This window comes from Chiloscyllium plagiosum, chromosome 1 (assembly GCF_004010195.1).
Source record: "Chiloscyllium plagiosum isolate BGI_BamShark_2017 chromosome 1, ASM401019v2, whole genome shotgun sequence".
NCBI classification, from domain to species: Eukaryota; Metazoa; Chordata; class Chondrichthyes; order Orectolobiformes; family Hemiscylliidae; genus Chiloscyllium; species Chiloscyllium plagiosum.
The window spans coordinates 97,277,705-97,304,960 of record NC_057710.1 but is presented as its reverse complement, the minus strand read 5'-3'; the positions used below and the strand labels follow the sequence as shown (position 1 = coordinate 97,304,960).

At 39.6% G+C, this 27,256-nt stretch overlaps 2 protein-coding genes across 3 annotated transcripts in view; one reads left to right on the top strand and one right to left on the bottom strand.

Annotated features, from left to right (window-relative positions):
* The window catches only part of lias (lipoic acid synthetase), a 114,471-nt gene extending 102,223 nt beyond the window's left edge, over positions 1-12,248 (top strand). Inside the window, exon 12 of the mRNA XM_043692795.1 lies at positions 12,056-12,248. The gene's annotated coding sequence lies outside the window, so the exon portion shown is untranslated. The remainder of the gene's footprint in view (positions 1-12,055) is intronic.
* smim14 (small integral membrane protein 14) overlaps positions 1-27,256 on the bottom strand; it is a 50,767-nt gene that overhangs the window by 12,863 nt on the left and 10,648 nt on the right. For both annotated transcript variants that reach the window (XM_043692824.1, XM_043692823.1), the window contains exons 2-3: positions 26,913-27,015; positions 2,426-2,474 (exon numbers count right to left, since the gene is read on the bottom strand). In XM_043692824.1, coding sequence (XP_043548759.1) covers positions 2,426-2,474; positions 26,913-26,987 — 124 coding nt within the window. In that variant the 5' untranslated portion in view covers positions 26,988-27,015. The remainder of the gene's footprint in view (positions 1-2,425; positions 2,475-26,912; positions 27,016-27,256) is intronic.

Genomic DNA, 27,256 nt, shown 5'->3' with positions numbered 1-27,256 from the left:
AGAAATTGAGAGTTTGGTTAAGAAAAAGAAGGAAGCATATGTCAGGTATAGACAAGATAGATCGAGTGAATCCTCAGAGTATAAAGAAAGTAGGAGTATACTTAAGAGGGAAATCAGAAGGGCAAAAAGGGGACATGAGATAGCTTTGGCAAATTGAATTAAGGAGAATCCAAAGGGTTTGTACAAATACATTAATCTGTTTCCATGCTGTACATCTCTATGACTCTATGACAAAAGGGTAACTAGGGAGAGAATAGGGCCACTCAAAGATCAGCAAGGAGGCCTTTGTATGGAGCCGCAGAAAATGGGGGAGATACTAAATGAGCATTTTGCATCAGTATTTACAGTGGAAAAGGATATGGAAGATATAGACTGCAGGGAAATAGATGGTGACATCTTGCAAAATGTCCAGATTACAGAGGAGGAAGTGCTGGATGTCTTGAAATGGGTAAAGGTGGATAAATCCCCAGGACCTGATCAAGTGTACTCAAGAACTTTATGGGAAGCTAGAGAAGTGATTGCTGGGCCTCTTGCTGAGATACTTGTATCATCGATAGTCACAGGTGAGGTGCTGGAAGACTGGAGGTTGGCTAACGTGCTGCCATTATTTAGGAAAGGTAATAAGGACAAGCCAGTGAACTATAGCCCAGTGAGCCTGACCTTGGTGGTGGGCAAGTTGTTGGAGGGAATCCTGAGGGACAGGATGTACATGTATTTGGAAAGGCAAGGACTGACTCAGGATAGTCAACATGGCTTTGAAGAAGTAACAAAGAAGATTGATGAGGGCAGAGCAGTAGACGTGATCGATATGGACTTCAGTAAGGTGTTCGACAAAGTTCCCCAAGGGAGACTGATTAGCAAGGTTAGATCTCATGGAATACAGGGAGAACTAGCCATTTGGACACATAACTGGCTCAAAGGTAGAAGACAGAGGGTGGTGGTGGAGGGTTGTTTTTCAGACTGGAGGCCTAACCAGTGGAGTGCCACAAGGATCGGTGCTGGGTCCTCTACTTTTTGTAATTTACATAAATGATTTAGATGCGAGCATAAGAGGTACAGTTAGTAAGTTTCCAGATGTCACCAAAATTGGAGGTGTAGTGGACAGCGAAGAGAGTTACCTCAGATTACAACAGATTAAATAGCAGGACGTATACACTTAATGGTAAGGTCCTATGGAGTGTTGCTGAACAAAGAGACCCAGGAGTGCAGGTTCATAGCTCCTTGAAAGTGGAGTCACAGGTAGATAGGATAATGAAGAAGGCGTTTGGTATGCTTTCTTTTATTGGTCAGAGTATTGAGTACAGGAGTTGGGACCTTATAGAGGTTTGCAAAATTATGAGGGGCATGGATAGGGTAAATAGGCAAAGTCTTTTCCCTAGAGTCGACGAATCCAGAACGAGATGGCATAGGTTTAGGGTGAGAGGGGAAAGATATGAAAAAGACCTAAGGAGCAACTTTTTCACACAGAGGGTGGTACGTGTCTGGAATAAGCTGCCAGAGGAAGTGGTGGAAGCTGGTACAATTGCAACATTTAAGAGGCATTTGGATGGGTACATGAATAGGAAGGGTTTGGAGGGATATGGGTCGGGTGCTGGCTGGTGTGACGAGATTTAGTTGGGATATCTGGTCGGCATGGACGGGTTGGACCGAAGCGCCTGTTTCCATGCTGTACATCTCTATGACTCTATGGCCAAGCTTTTGACACTAAGCACGATGTCTCAAGCCACTTCATTATTAAAGCTGCAAGCTGTTGTAATGGAATTACCTCACTTGTTGAGAATTTGGTTATTAGTTTAGTCTAAGCACTAAGAATCAAGGGCAGCTCAACTAATTTACAGTCATAGTGGTATCGATTGATGCAACCCATTATCCCATTCAGATCAAACATTGACTGGAAGCTTCAAAATATGGATCTCATTTGGAAACTACCATATTGCTGTGAACACCAATGAAAGTAATTAAAAGACCTACCAAAAAGTATTACTACCTTCTTTACACCATTAGATTAAAAATTAAAAAGCAAGGTCAGTAAAAAGCTAATTTATTTCTGTGTTTGGATCTAATAGGCCAGTATTTGGAATGTAGTGATAATGTTATTAAGGAGGAACCCAGAATCTAAGGCAAATGATCTGGGACATGGGTTCAAAGGCCACTCTGGTCAATGGTGGGATTCAAATTCAATAAAAATCTGAAGTAAAAAGCTCACCTAATAGTGATGGTGTGAACAATGTCTATTGTCATAATAACTCATCAGGTTCACTCGTATTCTTTCAGTCTTTCAGATTTAGATCTAAGTCTTTCAGATTTAGATAAATGAGAAGTGTTGCATTTTGGTAAGACAAATAAGGGCAACCAAATTTCTATTATACATATTGGCATTTCACAAAATTATTGACAGATCAATTTAAATTCAAGGAGAACTTACATTCTTGCAGACACTCGTTGTCTGTGCAATAGGATTGTGACTGTCGCAGCTGAAATTTAAGAGCAAAGAATAAAAGGTAAAGGATTGTAATCTTGTAAACCACAAAATCAATGACTTGACTATTTACTGTCTTTTCCAATACAGAGAGATTTGTTTCTCGTAATCTGTTATAACGTTCTTCCAAACAAACCATCGGCATGTGTCTTCCTTAGCCCATTCATTTTCACATGTGCCTTTCTCATCTCCAGCCCTAAACACTCCAACATTTTCTCTGCTTTCCTCTCACCCACCTTTTATAGATTCCAATATGTTCAAAACTCTGCTTTATACATCTTGATCTGCAGGCGGTCAAGATTGAACATTACGCTTCCCACAATTAGCCTACATTGTTTACCCCATGTCTAAGCATTAAAAATTAAAGTAAGACCAAACACCGGCAAGATCCTATGACATACAGTTGCCTGTGGAATCTGCAATATTAATTCTGGATCTCATGAAATCTCATGGTATTAGTTCAAGCATGAACAAGGCTACTTCCTGCTGACTATCACATACCACGTTCCCATTTACATTTCTTCCCCTTGATTAAATCAGTACTCAAATCAGTACTCATTCAAAAGTTACTTGCAGGAAGCCCCAAGAATGGGAAGGGCACAGAATGGAGACATTGAGGACTTCAGATGTTGGAAAATCAGAACACATAAAATGTGGAGCTGGAAAAAGCACAGCAGGTCAATCAGCATCAGAGCAGCAATAGAATCATAGGAGCAATAGAACAGGGTCCTGCCCGAAACATCGAATTTCCTGCCCCTCTGAGGCTGCTTGACTTGTGCGTTTTCCAGCTCCATATTTTATTGAAGGGCATAGAATGAACTATGAAGGGGATTTTAATAGTCTAATCTGGCAGTGTTCTGAAGGAAGATAGCAAGAGAACCAAGAGTGGACAAAGCCTACATGATCTTGTCCTCCCAATCTACCGGAACACAGGCATCTGGTAGGAATGACCACTGCACAGTCCATTTAAGTCAAGATTAAAACATTGTTTTCCTCAGAAGGTACTGACTCTTTATAATTCTTTACCACACAGAAGACTGCTGAGGCTAGGTCATTAACTATATTCAAGGCTGAGATAGACTCGTTTCCAATTACTAAGGAATTCAAGAGAAATAGGAAAAGGCAGGAAAGAGGAGGATGATCTAAAAAGTAGAGCCAGACCATTCAAGAAAGATGTTGGAAGCGTTTCTACATACAAAGGGTCATAAAGTTTTGGAACTGTCTTCCACAAATGACAGTTGATGCTAGATCAGTTGTTAATTTTAATCTGAAGTAGATAAACTTTTGTTAAGCAAAGCTATTAAAGGATATGAGCCAAAAGCAAGTTTATGGAGGTAGGGCACAGAACACCAAATTATCTCATTGACTAATGGAGTGGGCTTGAGGGGCTGAATGGCCTTCTCCTATCCCTATGTAGATCAGACATTATCTCTTTGAATTGCAAAGTGGACTCAATAGGAGAACTAGGCCATTTGGCCTACATCTTATAGTCTTGTGTGCTGCAACTATTCACCAAAGTTTCTTTGATCGCACCTTTTAAATCCAGAACCTTTACTTCTAGAAAGGCAAGTGTCTCTCTAAGCCCCAACCATCTTGACTTGGGATTATTATTGTTCTTTCACAGTTGCTGAATACAATCTTGGACCGACATTAGATAAAATGCAATAATTTGAGTAGACAGCTCACCACCTCAGAAGGCAATTAGGAATAGATAAATGGCACTTTGCCACTGACATCCACATCCCATGCAAGAGTAAATAAAACTTAACACTGTATAGAGTGAAAAACAAATCAATTTCTTTTAATGCATTATATGCCACTCACTTAATGTCAAACACAATGCCTGAGGGGTTTTACACAATTTTCAGTCCCCTTGTGTATTGTGGTTTTATTTTATGGTCTTTCCAAAGTCAGCATTTACACTATAGTATTCCTAAATTTGCACAGTGAGCCAAAATGAGAAAACAAACATATTAAGCCTGTTCTGTTGAAAGGTCAATTGGCTGGATGATGTCTTCAATCTTTCTGTGTTTTCTGGATTGGGATGTGTGTTTTACATTATGTTGTAGTTAGTGACAGAGTCTGGGTTAGGTCTAATGTAAAAGAAATGCAATTCACTAAACATGCAATGTACTATTTGTAGGCAAAACAAAATTGTTGATCACATGCTGTGTAAATTTCATATGGTTGATTAAACGACAAAAGCTGCAAGGAATCAGGATGGAATGGGCAGCCGAAACAAGTTGGCCTGAGGTCAAGGTACTTTTAAAGCAGAGAGATTAGCGTCTTTCCAGAAAAAACAAACAGCTGTTTAAATGAGCAAAAGATTAACTGGACCATGGAACACATTGCACATGATGTTTGCTGGACAGTGTGAAGGTTTGATCACATAAGTTGCTTGCATGGAACAGGAACATAAGAAAGCATGCCTCAGAGCAGGAGTGATCTGATCAGTGACTAGAGTTTGAGGTAGTGTGAGCTGATTACCTGTTTTGGTCAGATCGTCCAGACAAGTCCATATAAGCTAGGTCACTTGAGATTGTAAGTATCGTGTAGGTAAGCTTCTGATGTATTACTTTTTTTGAAGTATTTTTGCAGTGTATCTTGCTTTGAGAAGGAGCAATTAGGTTTATCCTGCTGTTAGAACTGTCTTGGGTTATTGACATCCAGAGTAAACCTGATGGACCAGACTAGGTAGAAATAAAATCTTGCAACACCTATACCCCAAATTGTACCAAGTCCCTCAGCATATCACCCTAATCCTTGCAACATGCCAGTCTGTAACACTTTGAATTTGGGCACGGAAGTTTTGCACTGTCCCATGCAGAAAGCAATTCATTGAATGATTAGTGAGTCAACTTTTTGATGGGACAGGGACCAGAAAGCCCATTGCAGTGCCCATAATTTACTTCGTGGATGGGTAAAATTATATAAATTTTTAACAGATGTATCTTAGCAATTCTACATTTCTAAACTTGTGATATAGAATGGTAATTTCAGCCAAATGGAATTAAATCTTTTTAATAAAGGTCAATTTTAAAAATTCATTTGTGGGATGTGCATGTCACCGGCTGGCCTTCATTTATTGCTGGTTACTAGTTGCTCTTGAGAAGGTGATGGTGAGGTGCCTTTGATCCTCTGCAGTCCACCTGCTCAGGGTTGACTCACAATGCCATTAGGGAGGGAACGTCAGGATTTTGACCCAGCGACAGTGAAGAAAAATCGATACATTTCCAAGTCACAATGGTGAATGGCTTGGAGGGGAACTTGAAGGTGATGGCGTACCCATATATCTGCTGCCCTTTCCTTCTAGTTGGAAGTGTTTATGGGTTTGGAAGATGCTGCCTGAGGACCTTTGGCAAATGTATGTGGTGCATCTTGTACATAATACACATTGCTGTTACTGAGCATCAGTGGAGGGAGTGGATGCTTGTGGATGAGGTGCCAATCAAGCGGGCTGCTTTGTTGCAGATGGTGTCAAGCTTTGAGTGTTGTTGGAGCTGGACTCATCTAGGCAAGTATTGTATCACGTTCCTGACTTGTGCCTTGTCAATGGCAGACAGGCTTTGGGTATTCAGGAAGTGAGTTACTCACTGCAATATTCTGACCTGCTGTCAAAGCCACTGTATTTATTTGGTGAGTCCAGTTGAGTTTCTGTTCAATGATAACTCAAAGGATGTTGATAGTTGACCATTGAATGTCAAGGGCAGTGGTTAGATCGTCTCTTATTGGTGATAGTCATAGGCTTGCATTTGTGCGGCGCAAATTTACTTGCCACCTGTCAGCACAAGCCTGGATATCGTTCACACCTTGTTGTATTTGAACATGGACTGCTTCAGTATATGAGAAGTCGCAAATGGTGCTGAACGTTGTGCAATCATCAGTGAACATCCCACCTTCTGACCTAATGATGGAGGGAAGATAATTGATGAAGCAGCTGAAGATGATTGGACCTAGGACACTATCCTGAGGGATTCCTGTAGAGATGTTCTGGAGCTCAGATGACTGACCTCCAACAACCATGACCATCTATGTGCTGGGTGTGACTCCAACCACCAGAGAGTTTGCCCCCTGATACCCATTGATTCCAGTTTTTGCTAGAGTTCCTTGATGCCACACTGTCAAATGCAGCTTTGATATCTAGAGCTGTCACTCTCACTTGATCTCAATGAAAATAAAAAATATATAGTGTTATTTTATAAAGTAAATATGCTACAACCTACAGTAATAGATTATTATGAAGTCTATTTGTAAAACAGTACGTTACCAAAATATGTTTGGGGCAATTCATGCCTAATCTATAGCTCCCCGATGAAAGTAATGGCCAATACAACTGCAGTTTTAAGCAAATGGATACATACAAGGTACATGATAAAAGGTAATAACTTGTTTGGACAAACCATTTCTTCAATTTAATTGATGCTTCTCAGTGCTTTACTAATATCTTTTAAATAACATTAGCTAAATGCCTCAGCAGTTATGTCTTTAGTATTCTCAATGCATTCGTTAATCAAACTCTAAACAGTATATGTTCAAAGCACAGTAAAATGTTGACTTCTTCCAGAAAAAGGATTTGAACAGGTGCAATTTAAAAATATTGCAAGTGGATTAAAAAAAAGGCCACTGACACCATAAATGAGTAAATCTGCATTAAAAGCCAAACTATCCATGAAAATCAAAAAGGAAGTAATTAGCCCTTTCCAGAACTCCCAAAAACTGAATATCCCTCCCTGTTCAGTTTTATGGAAAGGGAGCTTTAAAAAGAGACCGTACAATAATTGGCACATAACAGGTCTTCAGGCAGAACCTATTAAGAGAGGCAGGTCAGGAACCAAAAGGCAAACAAAGCCTCAAAGTTGGCAGTTAAGACATAACAATGCTACAAGGATGCTAAAACAGGATATAGTACAGATAGGAAGTCCTGCCCTGGGCTGCAAATAAATACTTTCTCTACTAAGTAAGACAACCCAATAAAATGGCTAAGGAAATTCTTCATATTTATTTGTGCGACGTGGAACATTGAAGAAGTGGAAATAGCAAAATATTCCAGCCTGCTGGGAAAATCGGTCAACAGTGCCAGAATTTAGCACAAATGCATGATACGACACTGCAAATTACATCACAGTCATGAGGGGTATCAAAGCAGTGTCACTGCTTAGAAGGCAGTTATGCTCACCATTGTACCAGACTATTTCCATATTAACAGAGAAACAGAAAATTGTACCAGGCCATTTGAGCCTGCTTCACTTTTCAATACAATTATGGTTGATCGTCCAGTTCATAGAAACATACAGTATGGAAACAGACCCTTCACCCAAATTGTCCATGCCAAACAGGTTTCCCAAACTAAACTCGTCCCATTTGCCTGCTTTTGGGCCCATATCCCTCTAAGCCTTTCCTATTCTTGTATTTTTCAAAATGTCTTTTAGATGTTTCAATTGTACCCACTTCTACCATTTCCTCTGGCAGCTCATTCCATACATGCACCATCGTCTGTGTAAATGTTTGTTGAATAACCATATCAATTGGATAAAAAGAATGTAACTTTTTAAAAAAGATTTTTCAGAATGCATTTGAAAAAGGAAGCGTCTCAAGGGCTGCTTAGAAAAATTCAACCATTGGAATAAAGGAAACATAGTAACATGAATATAAAGTTGGTTTGTGGATAACAGGAATTAGAGAAAGGCTCAGAAATGATACTTCAACATCACTGTCCTTTGCATATATAAAACATTTGGACTCAGGATAGGGAAATGTATTAAGAATACAAAAGCAAGATTGGCGAATAAAGGATAACAGTGAAGGACTGTATAGCAGAATGGTTACATTGGTGAAAGATTTAATTTAGTGTGGATAAGCGTGAACTACTTTGCAGGTAAAGTCATTGAACACTATAGAGCAATGGCAGATAAATGAAACTGAAGCATAGATCTGCAATGATCCAAATGAATTACAGAACAAAGGGCTGAATTACCTTTTCCTGTTATGAGAGAAAAAGAAACACGCAAAGGAAAGGCAATGAAAGACATGGGTGGTGACGTACTGGGCTCAAATATATTTACACGTTCAGATTATTTTGTAAGTAGCTAGACAAAATAACAAAAAAAGTCAACAGCATGTGAAAATAGAGTATATGCAGCTAGATTAAGTGATAAGAATTTAATCAGGTAACGATTAATTTAGTAACAATAATCTTGACAAGGATATGAGTTAATTTTACTAGTATGTGCCCAGAATGGAAAATTATAGCTCAAAAAATAAAAATTGAAGTTCTAGATCTAGTTCCAGAGTAAAGGAGGCAAAGGGAAAAAAAAGTTAATTAAGTCTTTGAAAATTACGAAGAGTTTTGATCATCTTACCCCAGTTACTGATTCCCCAGTCAAAGAGATTTTGATTCCTTATCTCTGTTTAATAACACAAAAAGAATCAGGGCAGAGCAGTCAGAATATAAACTGCCACCACGGGAAATAGATTAAGGCACAGACTGTTGTGTCACAAAGGAAAGAAATTGGATAACCATTTTAAAGTGGTCAAACGTACAAGTTATGGAGAGAAAATGAGATTAGCTTTAGTAAAGACCCAGCAAATCCAAGTCTAAAATACATTCTTCTTTGAAGTGACATTCTCCATTTCTTTCAGAACATTAGAAAAATAATATTTTTGAATGATTGAGTCACATCATGTCAGCTTTACTATAATGTCCTTTATCTGTACTAACCCTTTGTTCATTGTTATTTAAAATGATCAGAAACAATTTCTATGCCGTTCAGTAATCTGGACATTTTAAAAAATTCGCTCCATTATTAACTGCTCAGCGCATAATGAATAACATTGTCATCAACACTGTGAAAACATTCCTGGAAAAGGTCCCACAAACCTTTATCCTGCAATATGTGGCTATCGTTATCTCATGTCTGCTACAGCACAAAATTGTTGTTATGCACTACCTAAAACTTTCTGGTCTGTTTGGTCAGCTTACCTCAACAGATCACTGGCTTTGCTTAAGCAAGAGTGGACTGTGGGGAGAAGAGGGGAAAAAAGTAATTGTGAGCAATGCCTTGTCAGAGGCTCATTTTACTTATTCTTTGCTGTACTAATAAAATGAATGAACGAGCCTGAACCCCAAACATGGTCAAAAATGCTTCTGTCTTTCAACTGCTTGAAGAAATTGGGTGCAATATGGAACTGGAGTAGGATTTCAAGTCCTTGTTCCAGAATTCAATGGGTTTATGATTCATCTAAATCCTAACTCCATCCTCCAACCTAGACTCCATATGTTACTAATCCTGGCATTAATTAACTAGGTGAGATGGTTCTGTCAGAACTCTGACTCTATAATCTCTGGGAAGCATCAAGTCCTGTTTATGCACACCATGTTCCAGTTTATAAATTATGTATCTCATGGGCTTGATTCACCAGTAGCTCAACTATCGCCTACCAACTTCAATGATCCATGATGCCTCTCTCCAGGTGTCTCTACTCCTGCGCTTCTGATAGAATTATACCCTTCAAAATATATTGCTGTTGAAAGCAAACCAAGCACTGTTTTCCTTTCCTTGAGAGACAGAATTGACATTTGGTTAGATTACTTTTAACAATTCGGCATGCAGCTCTTGTCACTATATTATGAAAAGAATATATGGAGATACTGGAGAGGATGCAGAAATGATGTATAAGGAAGATATCAAAAGTGTGAGAGTTTGCATTTAAGGGAAGAATAGACAGACAGGTCCTCTCTCTCAAAAGATATTTGAGTGGTGGCATAATAAAAATCTTAAAGGTAAATAAAAGATTTTGTTGGGTATATATACAGAGCAAATTAGTTTGATTTGAGAGGAGCTGGGGTCTTGACTGCCAGCTGGAGAGAGCTGTTTCTTCCTCTGGACAGACCCATCAGTATTAAGTGCCACTAGATACTTTTCTGGGATCAGACTCCAGTATACCTAAATGATCTTCTCACCTCCAAACACACTAACAGAAAGGCCATAAGGTTTCACCCAAACTTCTTTTCTCCATTGATATCAAATAGTCACCATTAAATTTCATGGCAAATTCAGAAGAAAAATTGTTTACGTCAAAATGTGGTAAGAGTGCAGAATGTGAGAGCAGACTGCTTGAAAAGAATAATGTAGATGCATTTTTTAAGGAATTAGATAAGCATATAAGAGAGAATGGAATGGATGGTTCCAATTATAGTTTTAGATGTGAAAGGAGGCAGCTTAAGTATAAATACCAACTTGCGCAGTTGGGTAAAATGGTCTGTTTCTGTGCCATATACATCAGTAATCTCTTTCATTCTTCTTACCAAAATGCATCACTTTTCTGGATTAAACCTCATCTGCAACTTGTCTACCCCATTCCACCATCCAGTCTACTTCCTCTTAAAGTTTGATCACTCTCCCCAGTTTACAAAATACTCAAGTTGTTTCAATCACAAGTTGTGAAATTATGCCCTGTACAGCCAAGACTAGGTCATTAAAATACATCTGGAAAAGTAGCAATCCCTGCTGCAATCCTTGGGGTCCCCTACCATTTCCTTCCTCTAGTCCAAAGGAAGATATCATTCACCACAACTTTTGTTTCTTATCACGCAGCCAATTTCTAACAATATTGCTCCTGTTCCTTTTATTCCATAGGCTCCAATTTTGCTGACAAGCTTGTTATATAGCACTTAATCAAATATATTACTCTAGTCGACCCTCAAAGAGCCCAAGTTAGTCAGATGCGGTTTGCCCTTAGCAAAACTTAAGTTAATCCATGTTCGTAAGTATAACTGTTATTGTTATTTCTAATTACCACCAAGCACTTTCTCACCACCCAATTTAACCAATTATTGAGCTTTTCCACTGACACTTCTTGAAAATAACATTTGCAATTCATCAGCTTTGGTATTACCACTATATCTAGTGTGGAACAGAAGACAGTGGTCAGTGCCAATGCAATTTCCTGCTTTGTATTCCTCAACATCCTCTAAAGCATCCAATCAAGACCTGGTGAGTTATCAACTTTAAGTACAACTAACCTTTATCCAACCTAGCTCCACAGCAAAGACAAACGTGTGTATTAAGTATCTCAGCCACAGCCCCTGCCTCCATACGTAAATCAACTATTTTCATCAACCTTCAGCATTCACAAGGCTTTGAAGTCTGTTGGACCCCTTTACTAAAAATGGTAGCTGCCAGTTTCTTCTTAAATTCTCTCTTTGTATGTTTTAAATTTGCTTTTTCACTTACCCTGTGAACTTTCTACATTCAATCTGGTTATCAATGATTTTATCTACTAGACATCTGACATTTACATGCTTTTTCTCCTTCAACTCACTCTTCATCTTTTGTCCCATCTTCCCTATTGTGGGCATATACCTCAATTGTACATAATTTTTCACTAATTGTTCAGTTCCAGTTTTTGCCCGCCAATCTTTGATTCCAATTTACCTCAGTCAAATGACCTATAGCATGATAGATGGATCACTTATTTGTGGAGAGAAGCCAATGCAGTTTTATCTGCAAAATAAAACAAATAACTGAAACACAGAAGGAATAATACCCTGACTGTTTATTTTTCTTTTCTCTCTAGTCAGCTTCTAAGTTTCTGGATTCTGTCTGCTGAATTTGACTACCCAGATGTCACAGAACATTAAAACGAACTCAACCCAATGCTGTTGTCTCAAGTGGAACACATAAATCATCAATCTACATCTTTAAATCATCTCAATGCTGAAAACAGCAGAACCACTGAACTCATCCTACAGACAGTAAACTGACCAACCTTCAAGAGCAGCATACTGCATTACTTTTAGTGTGCTTTAAATCACGTAAAGTATCATCAGCTTGTGTAATCCATCTGTGTGTGAATTTTGAGAGAGGGAGTGCAAGTGAGAAAACCAGATTATTTTATTAAATTATTTAACTTTATAAGTGCAATTAGTGTTGTTACATGAAATGAAAACTAACCTCTTTTCTTTATAAAACATTAAAGGTTATTTGATCATGTTATTTATCATAGCACACAAAACAGTTAAACACTTAATAAACTAAGTTAAAAATCACACAACACCAGGTTATATTCCAACAGGTTTATCTGAAAGTACAAGTTTTCAGAGTGCTGTTCCTTCGTCAGGTTGCTAGTGGGGCAGGATACATAGGACACAGAGTTTATAAGTAAGAGATCAAAGTGTCACACAATTGATGTGATATATTAGACAAACCTAAATGGCTGTTAAGTCTTTAATCACTTAGAATGGGGATGCAGGTTTCGATTGATTAATATGTAAATCCTAAATTTCTTTCAAGTCACAGTCTCAAGATAATTTAAGGTTTTATCAGTATATTAAAAAAGTGACATCTCAGCTCAAACAATGCATTAATCAAATGAAATCTGCATCCCCATTCTAAGTGATTAAAGATGAGGTTTATCTAATACATCACACCAGTTGTATGACACTTTGATCTTTTACTTATAAATTCTGTGTCCTCTGTTTCTTGGCCCAATGCCTGCCTGATGAAGAACAGAGCTCTGGAAGATGGTACTTTCAAATAAACCTGTAGGATTATAACCTGGTGTTGTGTGATTTTTAACTTTGTTCACCCCCAGTCCAACACCAGCATCTCCACATCACTCACCAAACTGTCAATTATATAATGTCAAAAAAACCTGCTGGGATCAAATGTGAAATGCGAATAGGAAAGCCACCTGACCCCTCCTCATCTGATCATAGCAATTCACTTTTGCATGGTATCAACAATTTGGAGATAGCTACCTTTGAGATCTTGCTAGCATAATTTCTTTCCCAATTCTCTAAACTCTGCCTCCAAAATCTCATCACTCTTCCAAACTGCTTGTCTCATTGAAATGCACAGAATGTTTTGATATTGTTGCATTTGCACAAGAGCTTTGAACTAACTTCGCTCCAGACACTGAGTGAGATCCATTCCAATCCAAGTGCCACTTCAACAAAGCTATAACTTTATTACTGCTAATAGACATCAATTGGTGTAGAACCTCATTCTTTCATATTTTAATGGTTAGAGAGTTAAAAATAATTATTTTTTCCTTGTTTCTCTTTCTGATCAGAGGTGAGTGTCTCTACAGGGAAATAATGAACAAATTTCTGAGGTTGAGACCAGGTTGTAGTCAGCAGCCATTCCATTTGGTTCAACTAGTAAAACCTGAATGGAAACGAGAGTAAATTCCCTGACAAATGAATGTTAGGCTCTCAACCAAAAATAATCTGCCTTCAAAGCAGGATCTATGTTGCATTTCCTGGACAAGTCTTGCATAAAAAATTCTTAACTTCCTGGTATTCCAAACATCGAGTGCTTATTTCTAATTCACCCCACTGAACCAAACTCTAGCACCACATTCTCGACTCAGATCTCCAGCATCTACAGTCCTCACTTTCTCCAAAGTCCACAAATGTCAAATTGTCTGCATTAAATGAAATTTGTCATATGAAGGAATTACAGCATAGAAATAAACTACTGAGCCCAACCAGTTCAGGTTAGTGTTTATCTTCTACCCAAGCAAAAATCCTAATCTCAAATTCTCATCCAGTTCACGAATCTATTTGTTTTATGTTCCTTCAATCAATCGTATAATCTATTTATAAACACTGATTTCCTCTCTGTTCCAATCATGTACGTGATGAATTTTTTGAACAACTCACAGCTCTGCATTCCAAGTCCCTATTTTCCTTCATATTTCTTACATTTCATGAGTGACTACACTTCAACAATGCTAGATTGGCTGCAGAATGTCCTAAAGTCATGAACAGCACAACACAAAACCTTTTCCTTTTATGTTGGTAGTTCTTCATACCAGGCAGTATCCCAGTGAATCAGCTTCAATCTTCTTCCTGTATTTTGAAGCTCGGGCCTGCATAGAATACTCGAAACTGTAGTATAGATTCTAAACAAAGATAACTCAAGAAGACAAACTCTGCAATCTATTTACTGACAAAGGTCCAGCAAACTTAATCTGATTGGTTACCAATCAAGTTATGCTCATATGGGAGTTAAGAGGTTACTGACAGTCAGACAACTATTGCAATCACAACAACTAAAATTGGTGAAAAACATGAGACAAAAAACTTGGATGATATTTGTGAAAGTAAACTACAGACACTGCCCAAATCGACACATGTTGATGCAACTAGAGTGGAAGTGCAGAGATTGAGAGCACCTACTTTCACAAATAGAGGAATTGCACTCACCTTTGAGTCTTTCTTAATCAAAAGTTGTATTAGATCATTAAATAAAGTTTCTGGGATGGAGAAAACAGCACTAATTTTCCAAATTCTCTAGTTCAACCTCTTTCTTCAGTGATAACTTCTTATGGATGATTATCATAACCTTAGCACAAAACAGGTAATGTCTAGGAATCGACTCAGGGAAAAGACGCCTGTAGCAGTAATTTGCCTATGCAAACAAGCTGCAAAAAAAATCTTTGCACCAACTTCCAATTGATAGATTATCATATCAAATGGACATTCTCACATTACTGTTGCAGGACATTGCTGTGTGCAAATTAGTTGCTGCTTTTTCTAAATTTCTACAGTGAATACATTTCAAAAGGTATTTCACTGATTGGTAAGAGAACTTGAACACCCTCTGGGCATGAATGACACAGCATAGGTCAAGGTTTTCTTTCTTTATGACAGGAAAGCTTTTCACACATATTTTGCTCACGTAATTGCATGACATGGGTTCTATTGATGTCTCATTGTAACTCCACAACTGACCATCAGAACCCACAGGGAATCAATGCAAATAGCCATGAGCATCTGTTATTGGCGTTTTAAGAGATCCATAAAAATTGCAGTGAGAAACCTTTATTGCAAGATTTGAACATAGAAGTCAAAAATACATTTTGCTGCAATTGTAGAACCTTGGTGAGACTGCACTTGTAATACTGCGTAAAATTTCAGTGTTCTTACCGAAGGAAGGATAAATTTGCAATAAAAAAAGTGTGATGAAAGTTCACCAGAACATCTCATAGGATGGTGGTACAGTAGTTCCCCTCAATACCCATGAGGGATACTTCCAAGACCTACTGTGAAAGCCCAAAACCACGGATAGGAGCGAACCCATCATTTAAATGGGAAATTTACCTTCCTGGCAGCCCAGATCCCTGGTTCTGGAATGTTACCTGTAATATGGTCAGACCGCAGTAAACTGCGGGTAACTGAAAGCATGGTAACCGGATCCATGGATATGGGGGTCGCCCTGTATCATCCTGTGCGGAGAAATTGAGGAGACCTGGTCTGATTTCACTATAGGATACAAAGTTCTTATGGGGCTTGACAGGTCAGATCCAAGGAGGTTGTTTCCCCTGGTTTGGGCATCACAAACTCACCCAAGGCATTAATATACAGTAAAAAGAATGTGATGAACGTTCACCAGAACATCTCATGGGAGCTAAACCGCAGGTAACTGAAATTACGGAAAATGATTCCGCGGATTCGGGGGTGGTCCTGTATATCATAAATAATGTGACCCCAGCACTGATTTCTGTGGCACTCCATCAATTATAGATTGCCATCATGAAATGATCCGTTTATCCAAACTCAGTCTTCTATTAACTAGCCAATCTTCTATGCTAATGTGCGACCTCCCAATATCATGCACTCTTAGCTTATTAAGTCGCCTAATGTGTGGTACCTTATCAAACGCCTTCTGAAAATCCAAATAGATTACATCCTCTCATCTATTCTATTGTTATCTCAAGGAATTGTAATACATTTGTCAGACATGACTTTCTAAATGTGAAGCTATGCTGACTCTGCTTGATCACAAATTTCAAATTGCTCTTCTCTTACACCCTTTAGAAATAGACTAATATTTACCCAGTGACAAATGTTAAGCCAACTGGCCTATAATTACTCAAATTTTTAATCTCCTTCCTTTTTAAATAAAGGTGTTACATTGGCAGTTTTACAATTCTCTGGACATATTCTTATTTGCTTAATATCATGCAAGAATAACAGAAGCAAATGTGCTAAATTAAAAATATTATAACAGTATTAGGTGATTGAATGTTTACTTTTTTCAAAGAATGAAAAGATAGTTCAGAAGACAGAAGGAAAGGACAGAACAGATGAAGTTAATTAATTTACCACACTTCTGCCATCTGCCTGTTTACTTGTATTAAAGTGAAAAAAATCCTTATACACATTTGTTGCCAATGGTTGAAAAAAAGTTACTTTTTTACTGTACATTATATGTTGAACATTCAATGTGCAATAACAAGCAATTCTAACTGACATGTTTAGAAAACGGTAAGACGACTATACCTTTGATTCACCAAATATGTCATCTGTACATCAAGATACAAAATACCTAGGAGTAGTAGAATACTGATACTGGAGACAGTAGAAATTCAAACATAAAGCCCCAATGTCTTTAAAGGATTGGTTTAAGAGAAAAAGCACAATGTGCTTGCTAGCAAAGTGACAATAAGTACTAAGAGGAAAATACAGAATGAAGTGATGCTAAAATTGTTGATGGGGCCCATACATTTTGAAATATAACAAGGAACTTTAATAAGTTTGGAAAACAGGTAGAACAGGTATAAGCCTCATGAATAAATGCAAATCAAGATCCTATAAATGCCACTGGGTTGTAGAAAAAACTTTAATTTTAAATTCCTTTTGAGCAGGCAATCTGTCATTGAAGCCTCGTAGACAACCTTGTCAGGTGGGGGCACTGAGTTTCCTTTTAAATGCGCAATGCCCAAAGAGGCTGAACTTTTGCCACAATGGGCTTTCTTTCCTCATCACCAGGAACATGTTCCAGAAACATTAACTTGACACAAGAAATATTTAAAATAATTATAAGGAAAATGAAAAACTATTTCACATTGGATGGATGAGTAAAAGCACGCTAAATAATCTTCCCACATTTATTTGGTAATCCCAGTGTGACATGTATGCTTAACCACTTAAATTTTCAACAGATGTAAAGTTATTCAATTATTCTTTTCTTCATCGGTCCATCTCCCACTTTTCCATGCAATGCACCATTTTATCAGGCCTATTTCTGCACCATTGCTGAATTAGAACCAAAGCCATCAACAATGCTGCAGTATTGAGCTAATTGCCAGCCACTGATTTGTTTGAAAAAAGGTCAGGGAGAGTTGGGAAGGGTTAATTTTACAAGGCATGTAATCTCAACTCTCAAGCTTTGTACAGCTATGAGATGAAACTAGTCAGGGAATCCAAAGACTCAAGTCCACAACAATACAATTACACTTCTGCAATTATTTTTGGTCACCCAGTAGGTTAGATTACTCCTTGCTTTGTGCAGAGTTCAATCTGAACTGAGGCTATATGCTTTCTTGCCTTAATGTTCTAAGTTGGGAAAGGAATGAGAAACAAAAATGACCATCGCCACTCACTTTCTCACCTTAAGTGCTAAGAATGGCCACCTATCAGTAACTCTTACTAGCTTAAGCTAGACTGGTTGTCTGGGGAATAACTTCAAATGCATCAGCAGCTGAATGATCAGTCAGGGCCGACAGCCAACTGGACATCATGTTGGACTCCTAATAGAAAAATAAATCAAGGTGCACAAGTATTTCAGAGATATTGAAGTAGTCAAGGCCAGATGGATCCACATGTTTAAGATAGATTTCCTGTTGAGGTGTCAAGTATTCACTGTCAAATGCAATGGTGTCAAACTTCTCTGGCCTTCCACTGGTCGATTATCACCTAAAGGGTGAGAGGGTTGACAGAACAACATAGTTTGTTAACCTCAGAATCCATCACGGAAATCAAAAGAAATTATAATGCTTGGAGAACAGCCTCAGTCTCTGAACCTCTGATGGGAAACAAACATCAAGAGATTCTCCATCCTTAAACGGTATTCAAAAGATTCAAGAAGAACAGAAGAAAATAAGCCAACTCCAGTAAATCTTGCAGAATCTGCATCAGCTGCAGGTCATGGGGCACGAAGGAAACGCAAGAGGTGAAGAACTAGTAAGCTTCAGTTTTTGATTTGGAAGTTTCCATGGTCATCTTCCAGCCAAGTACTTGCTCCATGGTACAGAATGATGCACACATGCATTTCTGTTTCCAAAACGTATACAGCTGTGATCAGAAGCCTGAAGAAAGAAGATGGTTCAGTAATATTATCTGACATTGAAGATCACAAATTCTGTTGTGATAGATTATATGATATGAAACCGGCAGGCAGCATGTCCTCTCAACCATTCCTTTTCTCTATCCTGGGTGCCTTTGATACCAGTGAGCAGAAGAGTTTGGACAAACACCTAAATCTGCTCAAGCTGCTAAATCTAGACAAACTGACTAATGCCCTTCAGTCCATGGAGAAGAATAAAACAGCCAGTGAGCTATTGTTTTCAGGAGACTGGCATTCAACTCAGTGAGACTATTGGCCCAGACCTTAAGGAGATGCATGTGAACATGCTTCTGGCTAACAGCATGTCATTTGAGTGGGAGCAGCGGCCGAGTTGAGGTGAACCCGGGAGACTACAGCTAAGGTAAGAGTTTTTTCAAAATTACCCAGACCTTAAGGAGATGCATGTGAACATGCTTCTGGCTAACAGCATGTCAGAAAGACATCGTTACCCTCAGCTATACGTGGAAGGGGAAAAATTAGAAACTAGAAGTCCAACTCACGGCTGAACATGGACTAAAACTTTCTGTCCAAAGTCACTGTCAATCAAGTAGAGTCTGCTCTTGAATTGGTGTACTACCCTGACAACACCTGTGCTGAGCTGATGAAGATCCCAGAGCCTTATGCTATTCAGAGGTATTACTGCCTATGTGCAGCATACGAGGTTACCTCGAAGAAAGTCCTTGACAGAATATTGCATATTCATATGATATTGTCTTCAAAATAAGGTTTAAGGAGGGAACTGCAATTGAATAAAACTGCTCTACACCAACATCAATAGTACAATTTCAAATGGGCAATGGTCCTTCTTAGCTGTCCAACTGCATGTGCAAGGCTCTGTGCACAGTGATCATTTTGGGCATACTAATCACTGCAAAGATTGCTGTTTCCAGAGGTCACTGCTGCCCATGGTCAAGACCCTCGCAGCTGGGCTGGTATGAAAATTAGAGGGGAATACTGTAACGGGTAGGAATTAGAAAGGCTTGCTCAAAGGAGTTAGGGAGTGAGGCAGAGTTGCCTTCTCTGTCCTTTCCTGATACTGTGTTGCATTGAACCATTTCCCAACTCCATCAGAAAAGATAAAAACATGATTTCAGCATGACAGGCTTGGTCAAAGCTGCCCTGAACATGAATCATGTCACCATCTTCTACTCAGAACTGCTATCAGTGTCCTGACTGATCAGCATCTGCTACCAGCTTGAACTGGCCTTGAGATCCAAGGCAAATGGAAAACCGCATTCTTGTGCAAAGTTGGCTGATGCAAACTCTTTGGCCATCAGGTTAGACCACCCAGACGTGCTAGTGATATAACTCAGAGGATCTAGGATATGCAGTAAAAACTGAATTCAGTGATAGATTTATGGTAAAAGAAAGTTGGGCATGTAGAATCTATGCTTCTTTTCCACTGTTGGTAAAAATCCAACCATCATATGCAAGGCACTCAGTGTTAGAACACAGAATATTGAACATAGAACAGTACAGCACAGAACAGGCCCTTCAGCCCACGATGTTGTGCTGACCATTGATCCTCATGTATGCACCCTCAAATTTCTGTGACCATATGCATGTCCAGCAGTCTCATAAATGTCCCCAATGACCTTGCTTCCACAACTGCTGCTGGCAACGCATTCCATGCTCTCACAACTCTCTGTGTAAAGAACCCGCCACTGACATCCCCTCTATACTTTCCTCCAACCAGCTTAAAACTATGACCCGTCGTGTTAGCCATTTCTGCCCTGGGAAATAGTCTCTGGCTATCGACTTTATCTATGCCTATCGACTTTATCTATGCCTCTCATTATCTTGTATACCTCAATTAGGTCCCCTCTCCTCCTCCTTTTCTCCAATGAAAAAGTCCGACTCAGTCAACCTCTCTTCATAAGATAAGCCCTCCAGTCCAGGCAGCATCCTAGTAAACCTCCTCTGAACCCTCTCCATAGCATCCACATCTTTCCTATAATAAGGCGACCAGAACTGGACACAGTATTCCAAGTGCGGTCTAACCAAAATTTTATAGAGCTGCAACAAGACCTCATGACTCTTAAACTCAATCCTCCTGTTAATGAAAGCCAAAACACCATATGCTTTCTTAACAACCCTGTCCACTTGAGTGGCCATTTTAAGGGATCTATGTACCTGCACACCAAGATCCCTCTGTTCCTCCACACTGCCAAGAATCCTATCCTTAATCTTGTACTCAGCTTTCAAATTCGACCTTCCAAAATGCACGTCCTCACATTTATCCAGATTGAACTCCATCTGCCACCTCTCAGCCCATCTCTGCATCCTGTCAATGTCCCGCTGCAGCCTACAACAGCCCTCTATACTGTCAACGACACCTCCCGCCTTTGTGTCGTCTGCAAACTTGCTGACCCATCCTTCAATCCCCTCATCCGAGTCATCAATAAAAATTACAAACAGTAGAGGCCCAAGGACAGAATCCTGTGGAACACCACTCACCACTGACTTTCAGGCAGAATATTTTCCTTCTACTACCACTCGCTGTCTTCTGTAGGCCAGCCAATTCTGTATCCAAACCGCTAAGTTCCCCTGTACCCATTCCTCCTGACCTTCTGAATGAGCCTACCATGGGGAACCTTATCAAATGCCTTGCTGAAGTCCATATACACCACATCCACAGCTCGACCCTCATCAACTTTTCTAGTCACATCCTCGAAGAATTCGATAAGGCTTGTGAGGCATGACCTGCCCCTCACAAAACCGTGTTGACTGCATTTAATCAAGGCATGCTCTTCCAGATGGTCATAAATCCTATCCCTCAGAGTCCTTTCTAACACCTTGCAGACTTAGTTTGGACACAGCTAAAGACCCTGCCAACCACGGTGGTGGGGAATGCTTAGATGAGGAAGAAGATGAACATTTCTGAGGCCCTGCTGCAGAAGGTGGCATAATCAGAACAGATGTAACAGAGATGGAGAAACCTGGAGAATGGAATAGTGTCGTTATGGGAAGCAGGGTGCAATTTGATTTAATTTATTATTTTCACATGTACTGCGATACAGTGACAAGTGTTGTTTTGCATGCTATAAAGGCAGACTGTACCATAAAAAGGTCCTTAAGGCTAGCAGAAGAGTGCAGAATAGTGTTACAATTACAGAGAAGGTGCAGAGAGATCAATATTAACATTTGAGAGGTCGGTTCAAAAGTCTGATAACCCCAAAATGAAAAGAGATGTTGAGGAAGGGAAGGGAGGAGTCAGAGATGGACCAGGTAAAGGTGACAGCAAGATGTTAAGCAAAATTTATCAATTCTATCATTTCCCTATGAGAGGGGGAAGCAGTGTGATGTCATTGATGAACTGGGAGACGAATCGTGGGAGGATTCAGATTAGGATTCGAACAAGGAATGTTCCACGTAGCCTACAAAGAGACAGGCATAACTGGGGCCCATGGTGAGTATCCATGGCAACATCTTTGAAGAACTTCTCCCTTAACTCCTTTCACTTTCTTCATGTCAAAGTGAGGATGAGCTCAGTCAGGTGAAGGAGGGTGGGTGGTGCATTATGGCAATAGTTGGAGTCTTCTTTCCAGGAAGAAGTGGAGATCACCAAGACCATCCTCATGGGGACGGACATTTAAAGTGACTACATGTCCATGGTTAAGAAGAGGCAGTTGGTAGCCACAAACCTTCTGCAAACTAACATCTTATTAAACAAAAATATGCAACACGTGGACTGAACAGCAATCTCTCCTCATTATGATGTTTCGAGGAACGACAATGATGGGTATCTATTTCCTGAAGAGATGAATGTGCAAGTTTGCCCCTCTAAAATGAATGTTTGTACATCTGCTTTCTTCATCCTATGTTCAGATTTTTCAAGATGAGCTCACTTTGAATTCAGGTTTGCTGCTGCCACATCTTGAAGCTATCCTGTTAAAAACCATTCCATTCTGTTCCTCAGGTTGGGGGTGGAGGGAAATTAGGGTTTTTCAGTTGATCATCAGTTATTTTCTTGTGTGAATTTGAAGCAATGTTAACTTTGTTTGTTATTGTTGTTGAATTTCATTTTTCACCAGACATTCGAGGCTAACGAGGTGTACTGTGCTTTTCTTTCCAGGCTTTAAGGACTGTATCGAAAGAGTCCTGTGCTTCTTGCAATAAAACTGTGTACCCCATGGAACACCTGGTTTTTATGATAAACTGGTTTTCCATACCACCTGTTTTTGCTGCAAACATTGCAATGCCAAACTGAGGTAAAGTATAAAACCAAACTAAACTCTGCTGTTGACCTCCTCCAACAGCTGAGATATTTTAAGTATGAGTAGCTGATCCATTCAGAATAAAAAGCTCCCAGGTTTGAGCCACTGCCTGTCCCCAGTTAAATGAATTACAGTTGGCTTCGTCACGTGTGATGTACAGAATGTGACGTCAGCTGTTAAATGCTAGTCATTATCCACCAATTTCTGGTGGCACACTGCATATACTGAGAATTTGGATGCTTATCATAATAAAATACATGGCTGCCTGATTTCAGGAATAACTTCAATTGCTTTAATAAACAGTGTATATTCGTGGAACTACGTACAACATTACAGCGCAGTATAGGCCTTTCGATGTTGCACTGCCCTCTAAAACCAATCTGAAGCCTATCTATCCTACACTATTCCATTTTCATCCATATGTTTATCCAATGACCATTTAAATGCCCTTAAAGTTGGCGAGTCTGCTACTGAGTAAAGAAACTACCTCTGACATCTGTCACCTCTCAATTTAAAGCTATGTCCCCTCGTGCTAGCCATCACCATCCGAGGAAAAAGGCTCTCACTGTCCATCCTATCTAACCCTCTGAGTATCTTATATTCTCAATCAAGTCACCTCTCAGCCTTCTTCTCTCTAATGAAAACAGCCTCAAGTCCCTCAGCCTTTCCTCATAAGACCTTCCCTCCATACCAGGCAACTTCCTGGTAAATCTCCTCTGAACCCTTTCCAAAGCTTCCACATCCTTCCTATAATGCAATGGTCAGAATTGTATACAATACTCCAGGTGCGGCCGCACCAGAGTTTTGTACAGCTGCAACATGACCTCATGGCTCCAAAACTCAATCCCTCTACCAATAAAAGCTAACACACTGTGTGCCTTCTTGCAACTCTATCAAACTGGGTGGCAACTTTCAGGGACCTATCTACCCAGACACCGAGATCTCTCTGCTCATCTACACTATCAAGAATCTTACCACTAGCCCAGAACTCTGCATTCCTGTTGCTCCTTCCACAGTGAATCACCTCACATTTTTCCACATTAAACTCCATTTGCCACCTCTCAGCTCAGCTGTGTAGTTTATCTAAGTCCCTCTGTAACCTGCAGCATCCTTCAGCACTATCCTTAACTCCACTGACTTTAGTGTCATCTGCAAATTTACTAACCCATCCTTCTATGCCTTCATCCAGGTCATTTATAAAAATGACAAACAGCTGTTGCCCCAAAACAGATCCTTGCGGTACACCACTAGTAACTGAATTCCAGGATGAACATTTTCCATCACCCACCACCTTCTGTCTTCTTTCAGCTAGCCAATTTCTGATCCAAACCGCTAAATCACCCTCAATCCCATGGCTCTGTATTTTGTGCAATAGTCAACCATGGGGAACCTTATCAAACGCCTTACTGTACCAAGGCAGAGTTGTGACCTACTCGTCTGTCCTATGTTATGGCAATTAGAGCCAGAGATGTACATCGGTCCAACTCGTCCATGCCGACCAGATATCCCAATCTAATCTAGTCCCATCTGTCAGCACTTGGCCCATATCCTTCTAAACCCTTCCTAATTATCAACCCATCCAGATGCCTTTTAAATGTTGCAGTTCTACTAGCCTCCACCACTTCTTCAGGCAGCTCATTCCATACACACACCACCTTCTGCATGAAAAGGTTGACCCTTAGGTCCCTTTTATATCTTGCCCCTCTCACCCTAAACCTATGCCCTCCAGTTCTGGACTCCCTCACCCCAGGGAAAAGACTTTGTCTATTTACTCTATCCATGGCCCTCATTAATTTATAAACCTCTATAAAGGTCACCCCACAGCTTCCGACGCTCCAGGGAAAACCGCTCCAGCCTATTCAGTCTCTCCCTATAGCTCAAATCCTCCAACCCTGGCAACATCCTTGTAAATTTTTTTTGAACCCTTTCAAATTTCACAACATCCTTCCAAAAGGAAGGAGACCAGAATTGCATGCAATATTCGAAAAGTGGCCTAACCAACATCCTGTACAGCTGCAACATGACCTCCCAACTCCTATACTCAATACAATTACCTAGTCCCCTCACTTTATGGAGAGGTTGGATATGAACCATAACTAGGGAAACGATATACAAATCTTTGAGTTAAGAAGGAAACTAAAATATCAACATTGTCCTCATTATTTGTGTGCAGTTTCAACATGTTGTATGTGGAGCCTCAGCACAAAATGAAGTGTTACCACATGCTTTGATTCTACCCATCCCCAGTGATGCCAAGGATAGGTCTGACCACATCACTGCAGAATTCTCAGTGAGATTGGACTGTGAGAAAAGGTTTATTTTTGAGAAAAACACTATTGCCCACATGTCCATCAGTCAGTACATAACATTCTAGAGACTCTAACTGAAAATGAGATAGTTAGATCCTGTTGCATGGTTCCTTGAGCAGACATTAAACATTATTTGGTCGAATGCCTCATTCACCAGAAAGTACAAAGGAGCACTCATGAGTGTCTTGGCGCATGGCGAAAAAGTCCATTCCTGTCAGATCCTTCCTACAAGTCTAGGCTTCAGCCCCTCGGTACCTTGCCCTCAAGGTGGCGGAGGTGGGGAAGGGATAAATCTTTACTTCCTTATGGAATGTGCTTTGGCAAAGGTCTGAAGAAAGATGCAGCAGTCAAGGTTCACCACAGGCAACTCTAAGACACAGGATAGATACTATGCTCTACAGATTTTTTTTCCCATGGACATGCACATAAACATCAACCCCTGCTGGAGTACAACCAACTTAGTTAAAGACATGCTTTAATTTGATATTCTTCCAATACAAAATAGATGTCCTCAATCAAGTGTTGCGGACTGGCATGCTCCAAAGTCCAGGATTACATGGTGATGGATGTGCAAATATTTGAGGCAGCCTCAAGAGAGGCACAATGGAGAAGGTCACTCTCCAAAGCCTTTCAGCTAAAATACAGAGAGGGGCTCGAGACTGTGGAATACCTTAGGTGTAGGCATCATAAGGAATATATAAGCTAAACTTTAAGGATATTGAATTTGTACTGAGTGGAACATGGTAAATGAATTTTTATTGCAGTCATTGCAATTTTCAACGAAATATTTGTCCTCGAGCTGCCAAATATGGAAAATATATGGTAAACATTAGAATCATCCAATTGATTCTGCAGTCTTCACTTTCTCCTAATTTAGTTTTCATCCAATGACTTGTATGAAAATTATTAATGTGCTTTAAAATTAAAACTCAGCTATGTATAGGAATCAGAATTCAATAGATCTAGTTAAAAAAAATGACCTATAGCAATCCTTACAAGTAACATGTACTGGTTCAAAAAGCTACAACTGACTAGTAACAGCTCTGTTCTGTTAAAGATCCTTGGGTTAATCATCAGCCCTCAATAAAATAATGAGCCTTACTATCAGGTTATATTGAAAATATATTGTTTCAGCAAAAATTAAAGTTTTGCAAAGAAGACAACATTTGTCAAGGTTTTACATCTGGCACAAGCAAATGTTGACCAATTGCAGACTCAAGGCACATCTATTATGGTAAAAGACACTCTGTCACAAAACAAGTAATACAAAATATAAATTTCAGTGCCAGTGCGATGCCAAGTACGTAGGCCGAATGACACACAAATCAGCAGATCGTATCAAACAGCAGGTCCCCTTCAGATGTTCCAAACAGGCAAGTTACTGACTGTACCGTACCAACCTGTGCTTGCAAAATTCAAACAAATGTCAACTTTAGATGGAATTCTGAATTTCGGCAACACTTGCTAAATATTCCTGGGTGTGCTAAGAATTTTGCTGAAAATTAACTTAGGACTGTCAGTCAGGCTCACAGTGCAGGCTCACACATGCATGTACTGGAAGCTGCACATAAATACATAGGGCCGTATTATACAGACAGAAAGAACATTTTTCTCTCCTTAGAACAACAATACCAATACTGTTTAAGATGCTAAATAAAAGTTATTTAATGCAAAGTAAAATTGTATTAGCCTTCAATTTTAAATCTGCCTGCTGTCCTTAAATTATGGAAACTAAATACATAAATTTTAATTAAAGGATGCAATTTCTTACCAAGTTTATCAGCCTTCTCATAGCATGTTCATGTGAACAGATGCATTCACAAGGGTCATAGCCTCCTTCTGCCATGGTGGGACCACGTTTCTTCTACCAGAGTCTAATATTTAAAGCAATGAGAACAATTACAACAGAAATAATATAACACGATTCCAAATTTGCCAACCAGTAATGTACTGCTTTAATGATTTCAAATTTTTAATTTGTGCCTTAGGGCGGCACGGTGGCTCAGTGGTTAGCACTGCTGCCTCGCAGCGCCAGAGACCCGGGTTCAATTCCCGCCTCAGGCAACTGACTGTGTGGAGTTTGCACGTTCTCCCCGTGTCTGCGTGGGTTTCCTC